This window comes from Lipotes vexillifer, unplaced genomic scaffold, assembly GCF_000442215.2.
Source record: "Lipotes vexillifer unplaced genomic scaffold, Lipotes_vexillifer_v1.1 scaffold1440, whole genome shotgun sequence".
NCBI classification, from domain to species: domain Eukaryota; kingdom Metazoa; phylum Chordata; class Mammalia; order Artiodactyla; family Lipotidae; genus Lipotes; species Lipotes vexillifer.
This window is the reverse complement of record NW_006793946.1, coordinates 71,796-84,657: the sequence shown is the minus strand read 5'-3', so window position 1 is coordinate 84,657 and position 12,862 is coordinate 71,796. Positions and strand designations below refer to the sequence as shown.

At 33.0% G+C, this 12,862-nt stretch overlaps 1 protein-coding gene across 2 annotated transcripts in view; it reads left to right on the top strand.

Moving 5' to 3' along the window:
• The window catches only part of KCNJ3 (potassium inwardly rectifying channel subfamily J member 3), a 164,806-nt gene extending 152,357 nt beyond the window's left edge, over positions 1–12,449 (top strand). Inside the window, exon 3 of one of the 2 annotated variants that reach the window (XM_007466906.1) lies at positions 10,715–12,449. In XM_007466906.1, coding sequence (XP_007466968.1) covers positions 10,715–11,301 — 587 coding nt within the window. In that variant the 3' untranslated portion in view covers positions 11,302–12,449. The remainder of the gene's footprint in view (positions 1–10,714) is intronic. The other variant, XM_007466907.1, reaches the window with a different exon arrangement.
• Positions 12,450–12,862: the final 413 nt, after the last annotated feature.

Here is a 12,862-nt window from a genome sequence, read left to right as displayed (position 1 = left end):
TTTCCCTTCCTTATTTAGACCTTGGTTATTACGTCCTAATTTAGACCCTTGTAATATTAACAAGTCTTTGAATATTAGACAGTTTTACGTATTATATATCTTAGCATCTTTTATATGATATAAATAATTCCATTCATAAGTGTCAAAACTTTCTGCAAACATATATACAATAAAATTTCCCCACAAGGTCACCAGGCCAGTTGAGAATTTTGCCTCCAGATCTTGGATACCTTAACAGAATGCTGTAGACAGATCATTTTTTACTTAAAACCTGGGAAAAAAATCTAGGCTGTCTTAGGAGTCGAACTATATGTTAGCATAAACTTACAGAGTTTTGTTATCACTTCCTTTCTGAAATGTCAATTTTAAGGAAGTTACTATTTGCATCTCATATGCTATTTTCCTCAGCATTTTTGTATCCTTGACTTTTACTTTAAGTGATTTTATTTTGGTTAATTCAAATAATTTAAAGTACTATCCAAGGAGATGAGAAACTATGTAGGTTAGGGAAACATTTTTTGTTTGTTTTCATTTTTATTATAGTTGCTTTACACTGTTGTGTTAGTTTCTACCATACAGTAAAGTGAATCAGTTATATGTATTCATATATCCACTCTTTTTTAGATTTCCTTCCCATTTAGGTCACAACAGATCACTGAGTAGTGTTCCCTGTGCTAAATAGTAGGTCCTCATTAGTTATCTATTTTATACATAGTAGTATATATAAGTCAATCCTAATCTCCCAATTCATCTTCCCCTGCTACTTCCCCCACTGGTACCCATATGTTTGTTCTCTACAACTGTGACTCTATTTCTGCTTTGCCAGTAAGTTCATCGGTACCATTTTTCTAGATTCCACTTATAAGCGATATTATACGATATTTGTTTTTCTCTTTCTGACTTACTTCATGCCGTATGACAGTCTCTAGGTCCATCCATGTCTCGCAAATGAGAAACTATTTTGTTCCTTTCTATGGCTGAGTAATATGCTATTGTATATATGTACCACATCTTCTTTATCCATTCCTTTGTCAATGGACATTTAGGTTGCTTCCATGTCCTAGCTGTTGTAAACAGTGTTGCAGTGAACATTGGGGTCCATGAATCTTTTTGAATTATGGTTTTCTCCAGATATATGCCTAGGAGTGGGATTGCTGGGTCATATGGTAGTTCTCTTTTTAGTTTCTTAAGGAACCTCCATACTGTTCTCCATAGTGGCTGTACCAATTTACATTCCCAGCAACAGTGTAAGAGTGTTCCCTTTTCTCCACACCCTCTCCAGCATTTATTATTTGTAGATTTTGTGATGATGACCATTCTGACCTGTGTGAGGTGATATCTAATTGTTTTGAAACTTTTAATATTTTGACTTTGAAATACCTGTTTATGTCATGGCAGAAAAATTAATTCTTTCAGAAGACTTGTACATATAGGTTCAACCCAATCATTTTCCTTTAAAATACATGTGCTAAAATGTCATATATTTCGTGATTATTACTGTGGTGTGGCATTTTTCATACCTAAAATAAAAGCCACTCAGTAATAGTTCCCATAAAATTATAGGGAATTTATTTTTCATTTAGTCTTTGTAAATAACGTAACAGCAAAATTACAAGCAAAATTCTGACTTTTTACTGAAAAGCACAGAACCAGAACAACTGCTGAATTGCAAATATTTATTCAGGCTCTGTTCTAAGCCTGCAAGCAGACAAAATGTATTTGAATTTCTGCCAAAGAAGATGTTAAAAAATTAGATATAGTTTGTGATTGAAAAAGATATAGCAACTTATATAAAAAGTCAGTCTCATGAATTAAGAGGAAAATAAGTTTTCAATTGTCAGGTAAAAATGGATTTGCTCCATTTTCTAAGGTGATCAGTTATAGTTGCATAAGGGGTAGTTTCCTCAAAACTTTAGATTTAACTAGAGGTCAGGTATTCAAGTGTATCAAAATATTCAAGTAATTTAATTATCGTATGGTTTAACGGTTAAATGCAGATAAATCTAACTTCTAGTAAATATATCTGGTTGTACATCTGTCAGTGTATAATTTCAAAAAAATGTAAGGAGAGAACAGTGGTTTCAGTGGATAACAGACTGGTTATCACTGAGTGTGATTTATTATTAGCAAGCGTGTCTTGCTTCTTTGTGCAAGAATCATTCATATTCTATATAGTGATTATATATATTTTAATATTCTTCCCTCCCTACTTTACTAATTAAAATAAGAAGCTCTTAGTATAGATGTTTCAAAGTCAATTTTTGAGTTCATGTGTTGAACTAATTAATAGATCATCACCTTAAAAGCAAAGAAAAAAATCAAGATTGACATATATCTATATCATTAATAATTATATACCTTCTTTTTTTGTTGGTGACAATCTCTACTGGTGGTGAATAAATTACTAATGGGTATGGGAGCTCTGATTCATTCAAAAAGTTGACTTTTCCTGCACTCCCATTTTAACCTTCCCATTTTTCCTCTTCCTCCATTCCTTCTACTGTCTCTCCCCAAGAAAGCATTGAGCATCTAATACCTGGCACCATGTTGGATACTAGCGATGCCAACGTGGATAAGAGTTCTCCTAAGAAGCTTATTCTAATGTGATATTTGTCTGTAACCATAATGAATGAACAAACAGGAACTGTATCCTAAATTCAAGTACAACTGGTTGTGCCCTTACACAACCGGATGTGTGCACAAGTCTTTCCCCACCCCAGAATGTGTTTTTCTCACATGGTAGATGTGGACTATGTGGTCAACTACTACTCATTTTTCAGAACTAGGTTTAAACATGGAGGTCGAGAGATTGATCCTTCAGTCCATTGCCATAGCACCTGGTAATTCAGCACCTAGAAGAGTGCCTGGCAGAAAGGAGATGTTTAACATGTTAATAAATGTTAAGTATTATCACTGATTGAAGTCAATTATGTATGTCATTGAGATATTTACAACACCTAGTGGTCAGGGAATATTGATGTGTGTGCCTGTGCATACATGCATGACAATAAGACACATTTAAAAGACAATAAATTAAAATAGAAAAATCGGGAAAGACTTCATAGAATTTAATGACACTTTGATCTGAGCTTTGAATATGAGGAATTATGTCAACAGGTAGAGAGATGGAAGAGGACATTTTAAGCAGTTGAAATAGCATAAACCAAGTAATATATATGGAAAACAGTACTTACTCATAGGAAAGTCATCCATTTAAGAAAATTGGAGAACAGAATAGAGGTTAAAAAGACTGTCTCTGGATTTACCATCCTTTGTCATGTGACATGGGAGAAGCTACTTCCCCCTCCTGATACCTCAGTATCATTGTCTGTCATATGAAAAAAGAATAGTATACACTTCATAGAGTGGTGGGGAGAATTATACAATAATACATATAGAAAACACTTAGGATCTGGCATATATATTTTGCTGTGTTGTAGTTACTGTTGTTAAGGTTTTTAAAGAGCTAAAACTATAGTGGTAACGTAGAGCTAGATTTTGAAGGAACTAGGAAGACATGCTAGTAACTGTGGGGTTTGTTTTTTATTTCTTGATTAAATTTTATTTATTTAGTTTAAATATCACATATTCAAAAGTTACTAAGCCCCACTGCCTAATGTCATCACATTAGGGTTTAGGGTGAAAATTAAACCTATGAATTTTTTTTTTTTTTTTGCGGTATGCGGGCCTCTCACTGTTGTGGCCTCTCCCGTTGCGGAGCACAGGCTCCGGACGCGCAGGCCCAGCGGCCATGGCTCACAGGCCCAGCCGCTCCGCGGCATGTGGGATCTTCTCAGACCGGGGCACGAACCCGTGTCCCCTGCATCGGCAGGCAGACTCTCAACCACTGCGCCACCAGGGAAGCCCAAGAATATCTTTTAAAATGGATTAATCTAAGCATTTAATTGCTGTAATTTGTGTGCAATATTTTTTTAAAGTTGACAGGTGGTATTGCTTCAGATAATATATCAAAAGTTTTTCTTCCCAATGACTAGGGATAATGTTCGCCAAAATGATTAAATTCCAGCGTTATCTGAAAGAGGTTCTGTTTTCTTTTAAGCTAGAAATTTATTACATTTTCCCTTTGAAAAATATCTTTTATGATGTCAGTCTCATAATATAGGATATTTCCCAACAGTAATTAGGTTACATTATACCTATACCATTAAGATGCTTTGGAAGCTAAAAATCATATCTTAACAGGAGAAAACAATAGCATGAATGCATTTCGGTAGCTTTGTTTTGTTTCTGTCATTGTCAATGCAAGAAAGTATGTTTTAATAGGTACCATGAAGGAAGAGAGGAAAAGATAAGCAAGAATGGAACACTTCTACAGTTAGGGTAAGGGAGTTGTAATCATTTGAAAGTGTACTGGGTAAATTCTGCAATGCTTCTGTATGAAGTGAGAGTGGAGAGCTGAAGATAGTGCCCTGTCAACAAAGTAGAGAAGTTAATTGTATTTTGAGGGAAATAGTTGCTACTGTAAAGTTAGTCACACTTGTGCAGGGCAGCCAGGTTGACAGTGCTAGACTTGACTCAGTTCATTATGTGTATAATATAGGCCTTTCCTCATATTCCAGATAAATATAGACAACATGGTCTATATCAAGTTAATAGAAACTAACAAGATGAGAATTATTTCATTTGCCCTGAGTTGATTCTAAGAAAGAAAGTGATCACTAAAGAATTGAAATATATCTAAAATGACCTTTTAACTAGCTGGAACCCCAATAATAATAATAATTGATAATAGCTACCACTTATTGAACCTTTATTATTTTAGATATATGGTAGACCCATTAAGTAGGTATTATTTATAATCATGATAGCCTTATAAATATGTTATTATCCCTTATTACTATTGATATTTTTTAGTAAACAAAGTTCAGATCATTGAAATAATATGCCTAAGGTCTTACTAATAATGTATGGTTAAAAGAGCAACAATCTCATTTATATTCAAAACCCATATTCTTTTGCTTCATATTACCTTGATTCTCTTAAATATATTTTCAGCAGTATGATAATGAATTCCCTGTCATATTGTCCATCTGCCATTGACCCTTAGCACCTGCATTTATATTCCTTTCTGGGAATCTAACATTTTGTTCTGTTGGTCATGGTTAAAAGTCTATTTTCTTTTCTTTTGTTCTCCTGGGAACTTTGAAACCTAAAGTAGTACATTTGAAACATTTATTGCTAAATTTCTTATTGTCACTTTATTTTCTAACAAATATAATTGGCTTTTTCTTCTTGTTTTTATTTTTATTTTTATTTTTTTAGATTTCTTTGACCTAGCTTAGGGAATAATAGCAAACTGATGTCTGAGAACACATTGTAAGACCAAATGCTTGTAAATAATAGAGGATAATATTGGGTTGAATGTATGCCAGAAACTTCTACTCCTCACTAAAAGTCTGTCTGAGCAAAATATGTTGAACTTTAAAAGTAAAGAGATTCCATTTCTTTGAAAACTGCAGTTTCTGGTAGCCATTTATGTATTCTTAGTTAGCTTTTCAACCAATATCCCAGAAGAGCCTGGTGCCATGACCTTAATATTATTGAACAGCAGTGTAAATGGGGTCTTTGTATTTTGTAAACAGATAAAAAAGTCCCAAACATCATGTGCTTCCTCAGAAAGTTTATAGTTTAAATTTGGGTTCAGCTCAGTGTAACACAATAGAGAGCATGCAGAGAATGCCAAGTGAGCCTTACAGTTATTACATCTAGGGGGATGGGTGAAATTTTGGAAGTGCCTTAGCTACAGATCTTATTCAATAATCCTCAGAGCAGTGCATAGGGTAGACTAGGAAATTACTTTGTGATATAGCACATGCTATGCATGTTAAGCTATTAGTCAATTCAGTTATAAAAACCACTGCCAATTTAAAGAAAAAAATAGACAAAAGGGACAGATTTAAGATATTATTACTTGGCTAAATATTTTAGTTGTGTGTACGTATGTGTATAAATGAAATTTGTAGAGTTATGTAGCCTGTATTTAGGGACTTATGGATGAAAATGACCAATTTTTATTGTACAAGCAATGTGTATATATATTTATATATATATAAATTACATACGTAAGTTACATATATAACTTAATTATATATATATCTATTAAATAATTTCACTTAATTCTCAGAATATTCAGGTGAAATCAGTAGGGGTGGCCTTAATTTTACAGGTGATGAAATTGAGGATTAAGAGATTTGGTAGTTTTTTTAAAGATCATGTATTAATTAGTGGTGGAGCTGGGGTTCACATGCCTTCCTCAGACAGTTGTGAAGATTCCAAAAAGTGCTTAGAAAGATAGTTGGCACATAGTAAGCCCTATAGTGATGTTACCTATTATTATTATTATGACACGGCTCATTTGAAGGAGATTTGCTTTTATTTTCCTTTTTGTTTAGTGCACACATGATAAAGTGCAGCTACAGCCACATGTTATTGGAGAACTTCCCACCCCCCAACACCCCTTCAGCAACTTCCATACTGAGTGAGCTTTAGATAAAATCCTCTGCTATGCAGAAGTTATCGATTGCTTGGTATTTTCTGTGTCGCAGCATTGAGACATTCCCCTTGGCCTGTGGTTATACTGCATTTAACCATCTTGTACTCATCTCACATAGGTGACATATGCACCATCTCTGTTCAGAAGAAACAATAGAAAACAACTGAGTTAGAGGTATTCTGAAAGTTTAATTAAGGACTTGTCAAAATAACAATTCAGTTTGCCATTTTCACTCAAAAAGCTTTCAGACTTCTTATTTGAATGAATGTTCAATTAAGTTAGGGAGATGAACTTAACGATGTAAAGGCAGAATCAGGAAAGAGAAAAGTCAAAAATAAAGAGATTAGACTACATTGCCTCTATCATTTTAAATTGAAACACTACTTTGGAATAAATTAAACAACATATAGTTTCTTTGTCCATGAATCAAGTCACAGGATAAGTCATTTTTTCACAAAATGTTTTTCATCTAAGGATTCAAAAGTCCCAGCTATTTCCAGTTAAAGCAGCATCTGTTGCTTTGCCAGTTTCCACAGAGATGAGCTCGTGTTGATTTTCATCACATTTGTTCAAGCCTGGAATCTGGTTAAAACATGCAAACAGTCTCATTGCCAGTTAAGAGGTGCAATCATATAGTATCTTTTTACCTGCATTTATTTTGATTCAAATGGCATTTGTAATTATGAATCTAAGCATGGATTATTTTTAAATAATTTGGCTTAGAGTAAGTAGTATCATAAGGTAAAGCATTCTAGAAGGAAGAATACTGTAATATATTCATGTTCTTAGAAAACAATTATATTTACTTTAAATCTTCTCAATTGAAATCTGTATTCTATATTTCCAACACCATTTTGGGTGTCACTTTTTTGGGATAACTTGTAAAAAGAAGTAGTTTCTCAATTACATCTTATTTTAGCACATTGTCTAAACTGCAGATTGACCATCGTAGAGATCTTCCTGTTATCCAATTAATAATGTTTCCATATCATTATCCATATGTTGATTGCACATTAACATTCTGAGGTGAAATCAGATTTTAAAACGATGATGTTGTTGGATTGGAAATGTCTGATATTTGTGTACCTGCTTTTAATGAAAGTGTAAAAGGAACAGTAGAAGAACAAACAAAGGTTAAAGTGCTGGCAAATGTTCTTCATCACCAAAGTATTATAGTGGACTGTAGTCACTCACCTTGCCGAGGCCTTTTTAATACACCCCAAGTTTCCATACTTAGTCTTCCAAGCTTTTCTAGATAACTAAGTGGAAAATGTTGAGAAACCCTAAAAATTGAGAAAATGAGTAATGTATCTTCTTCTGTAGTTTTGAAATATTTTGAATGTTTAGTTGACCATTTCAAAAGAAAATTGCTATGTGATACCTAGCAATTTTTAAGTTTAATATTCTATATTACTAATATGGGACAAATTACTAATATGTCAAAATTCTCCACTTATATGAATGCATTATCACTAATTTCCAGGGAAAACAGGAAATGCAAATGATCACCCACAGAATGATAAAAAGAAAAGCAGTTATGATGGAGCGTTGCCTGATACCAAATACTGTTCTGTACACTTGTCTCCAACTCTCAACAGCTTTGTAAGAGGATATTGTTATCCTTACTATGTAGAAGAGTAAACTGAGGCTCAGAGAGCTTTAAGTGATTTTTACAAGCTGTTTAGTAGTGTAATAGGAAGCCTAATTTATATATTTTTCAATTATATAAAAATGTTGCCTCACCAGTATTAGTTTGCTATGAAAGGAAGTAAAGTCAATTTCACATAGTAGAATAAAATCCCTATCTTCCTTTTCAGTCAGAATTATCCACTGGCATTTTAGTAATAATGCTTACAGGTATTTTTACATGAACAAACATTTGAAATACCTGTTTTCATTGTAGATGTCATAGTACTTTAATTATCAATATCCTGTTTCCTCAAAGTAAAAATTTTACAAGATTTTATTTCCCCCATTTTTTCCCCTTCATTTAAGGTTCTCTAGTTCTTCTCTATGACTTCTGATAACTACATATGAAACAGCTCAGGGTAGGCATTGGGGATCAGCAACACAGTACATTATAATGATAAATAATGGGGAAAGAATTTTTATTTTTAATTTCATAGTCCTTTCTTAATGTAAAGAAAAAAGTCACTAAATATGGGCTAAGAACGTGATAGGAATCAAATTTTGTTTCAATATGTAATCTATTGTTGTTAGAAATAATTGAACAAAGTTCATAATCTTAATTTACTTCAGCTCTTAATATATGCATTTATAGTGATCCTTTTTCATAAATTCATATAAATTAATACCCTGAACTGGAAAGTATACATAAAGAATTCATGAGAGTGATTGCTCTTGGAGAGAAGTTAAAGGGTAGTTCTTCAATTAAACAATAAAGGGTACTTACTCATTTTATTGCTTCATATACTAATGGATAAAAACATCAATATTTTTTCTTTATTCCAGGTAGTTTGCTTAATATTTAAACATCTCAAAATAAAACCAAGTAAATATATTGGGAAATATACTTTTTATCTTCTCTAAATAAGTGATGTTCTATAATTTTTTCTCATGAAATATTGTCAGAAACCAGAAATCTGTTTGAAAATAAAGAATGATACTTACTGTGTGCATGTCTATAAAATGTACAAATCAATTTTTAGTCTAATCTTGTTATCTTCACATATAAATATTTCTGGGTGCTACTGCTGATATGATAATGATTATGAAGACTAGTATTGGGTCGCTGTCAGATTTCCACCATGACAGTGAGATTGATAAGTTGTTTAGAATCAGATTCCCAACTAAAATAATAGAGACATCATGGCAAAGTAAAAACAACAACAAAAACAGAAGTTAGAATAATACCAACTTTTCTCTACAACTTCCTAGATCTGTGTGCCAGGAAGGGCAAGAGATTTAAACTCTCTGAGCATTGTACTCTTTGTCTTTAAAATAGACATAAAAATATTTTCTTATCAAGATGATATTGATGGTTAGAAATAATATGGAGAGAGAGCACCTAACATAGTGCCTGAGATGGGCATTTATTTTCTACACAAATTTCTTTAAACGCTGTCTGGAAAAAGACAATATATATGTCATAACAACTGATTCCCTGGTAATATAGAAGTGATAATAATTATAAGGTAAGATTTTGGAAGGATTCAGTGAAGGATTTAATTTATCTTCAGTATGGTTTTTGAATTATGCCGTTCTAATTCTAAGTATTGAATGTGTGATTGCTAGTCAGAGGAAAAAATAAAGAATATCTCTTTATCCAAACTATACCAGGCTTAAACACAGTAGAAATTGTTTATAAAGTGACAAAGGGAGAATAGAAATGAAAGTAGAAAGACTGTCATTACTTGTTTAAATTATACTTAACTATTGGAAAGATGCATTTTTTAAATTCACCTATTATTTTACACTTTAATAGCTTTTAATAGAGGTCTGATAGTAAAGGTAGAGGACAGTAATGACTTTTGCAACTTATAGAAAATTGTACCTTTTGACTAATATAAAACTGAAATGTAATATATGGCTTTAATTTATTCAGATATTTCCAGTCTTCACAAAGGAATATTCAGAGGCTGACTGATTTAAGAGTAACTTAGTCTTAACATATGATTAATGAGAACAGAATTGAGTTAATCAGAGTAGCATAAGGTAAATGATATCCAAGCAACGTAATATATAAATAGCAGCATTTCACATCTTATATCCAGCATCCAGTTTCAGAAATTTGTATAGCAGGAATAGAACTTGCAACATCACAGTGGCCCAGATTACTGATTTTAGCATAAGGATTTCTGAAACTTGAACAAAGTTCATTCTGGCCCTAAAGGTCCAGAAGAAGGGAATCTCTACAATGACTTTACATTATACAACATAGAAATATTTTCAACTTTTATTCATTTAACAAATACTTGGGATGGTTGTCTTTGCTTTCATTTATAAAAGCCAACTATTTTGGTTCATTTTACATTTCTGTACATGTAATTTTATTTCATGCTCACAGCAGTGCTGTAAGACAGGTGTTGCTTTTTATATTTTACTCTACAGAAGAGGAAAGTGATACGCAGTTAAGTATCCTTCTTAAGTTAACAAGCAAAATGAATTCCTTAGTTCAAAATGCCTTAACATGTGCTTCTGCTATGCGTAATTTATCAAGGACTTCCTTTTTGCTTTCAGGGATGACTTGTCAAGCTCGAACATCATACACTGAAGATGAAGTTCTTTGGGGCCACCGTTTTTTCCCTGTAATTTCCTTAGAAGAAGGATTCTTTAAAGTTGATTACTCCCAGTTCCATGCAACATTTGAAGTCCCCACGCCACCTTACAGTGTGAAAGAACAGGAGGAAATGCTTCTTATGTCGTCCCCTTTAATAGCACCAGCCATAACTAACAGCAAAGAAAGACATAATTCTGTGGAATGCTTAGATGGACTAGATGACATTAGTACCAAACTTCCATCTAAGCTGCAGAAAATTACTGGAAGAGAAGACTTTCCCAAAAAACTCTTGAGAATGAGTTCTACAACTTCTGAAAAAGCCTACAGCTTGGGTGATTTGCCCATGAAACTTCAACGAATAAGTTCAGTACCTGGCAACTCAGAAGAAAAACTGGTATCTAAAACCACCAAAATGTTGTCTGATCCCATGAGCCAGTCGGTGGCTGATTTGCCACCAAAGCTTCAAAAGATGGCCGGAGGAGCAGCCAGGATGGAAGGGAATCTTCCGGCAAAACTAAGAAAAATGAACTCTGATAGATTCACATAACCAAACACCCCTTCAGGCATTATTTACTGTTTGATTTGGTAATAGTCCAATATTTGGCTGATGAGGTAATCCTCTTTAAGGAATCTGAAAGGTACAGTTTTTCCCCCAGTCATATATACATATTTGAGAACCCTTCCTTTTCAGGTATTGCTAATGTGCAAGAGGAAAAGTTGTAAAGGGAAGACATCAGAAGGAAGTTCTTATTAACGGGCATGTATTATCACATCAAGCATGCAATAATGTGCAAATTTTACATTTAGTTTTATGGCATGATTTATATATGGTATATTTATATTGTATATTATGGAAAATGTATATATATATATTTAAAGGGGTAGTACCCTGCACAACATTTCTAACATACTTATTAAGCCAAACATGAATTGATAGCTTTCAGGGTGATAAAACTATATATATATATGTGTGTGTGTGTGTACACATAGTTTTATATATACACACACATATATGTACATATATATACATATACACACACACGTACATACATATATCTGATAAAATTGTGATGTTTTGTTCAAAGTTGTAGTTCTTGTGCATGTTTACTTTATTAGGCTAGGAAGGCTTCTGGCATTAATTATTAATACCAAATATTTTAGCCTTAAATTATTTGTCATTTTAAAATCTGATTTAACGTTTTCTGCTGTTTAAGGTCCTGGAAGGTTTTCAATTGTTCTTTATATGAGGGAGTCACACAAGTCTGTGCTACTTATGGCCCTGCAAAAATAAAACCATTATATGTTTAACTTGTAAATTTTGAAGCATACTAATACGCTGACAATTTCTTATGATTTTTAAAAGTTGCTAGTACTGGGAAAAAATAAATATTGCCATTTTGAGAGTTGGTCCTTTCCTGGACTGATTAAAGTCTGGAAATCTTTTACATATGATCTAATACAACTATGAGCTCTGAACAAATGTTGAATCACTGTAATAGTCAGTAGCGACGTTATATTGAATATATTGGAATCTGTGTGAAATTACATAATTAATGGTCCCTGTTTCAAACTGAGTCAATTGGTAACATTTTCACTCTTTTTCTCAAACTTTTGTCATTTTAAAAACCAGTAATTTATCTTTGAGGAGATAAAACAATACAATGAAACAGATGATAGGTATTTATGTGTAAAATATGTATGTCTCATTGAGTCTCTTTTTAAGCCATTCTCCTGTTTGTGCCACTTTGTGGCACTTTATGCCATTCTCCTGTTTGTGGCAGGACAGACTCTTTTCCTCGCATGGGGAACCTATTTCATCCCTTGCCTGTCACTCAATTCAGAAGGAATGTTTTGTATATACCTGAGAGAATTTAAAATCAGATAATTTGAAGATATTTTACCCATGTGAGTTTTTTGTTTTGTCTTGTTTTGGTAAACACTCAATTTATTGGTGTCTTGGATCTCTGGCCCACCAAAATAATTTTAGCAGTACTATTTTTTGAACCCAAAGGTTTGATATTTATGACTCATTAGTAGGAATCAAAACTATTCCTCAGAAGAACACATGAAAAATAAAGATTTGGAATGCAGAGATTTTAAGGAAAATT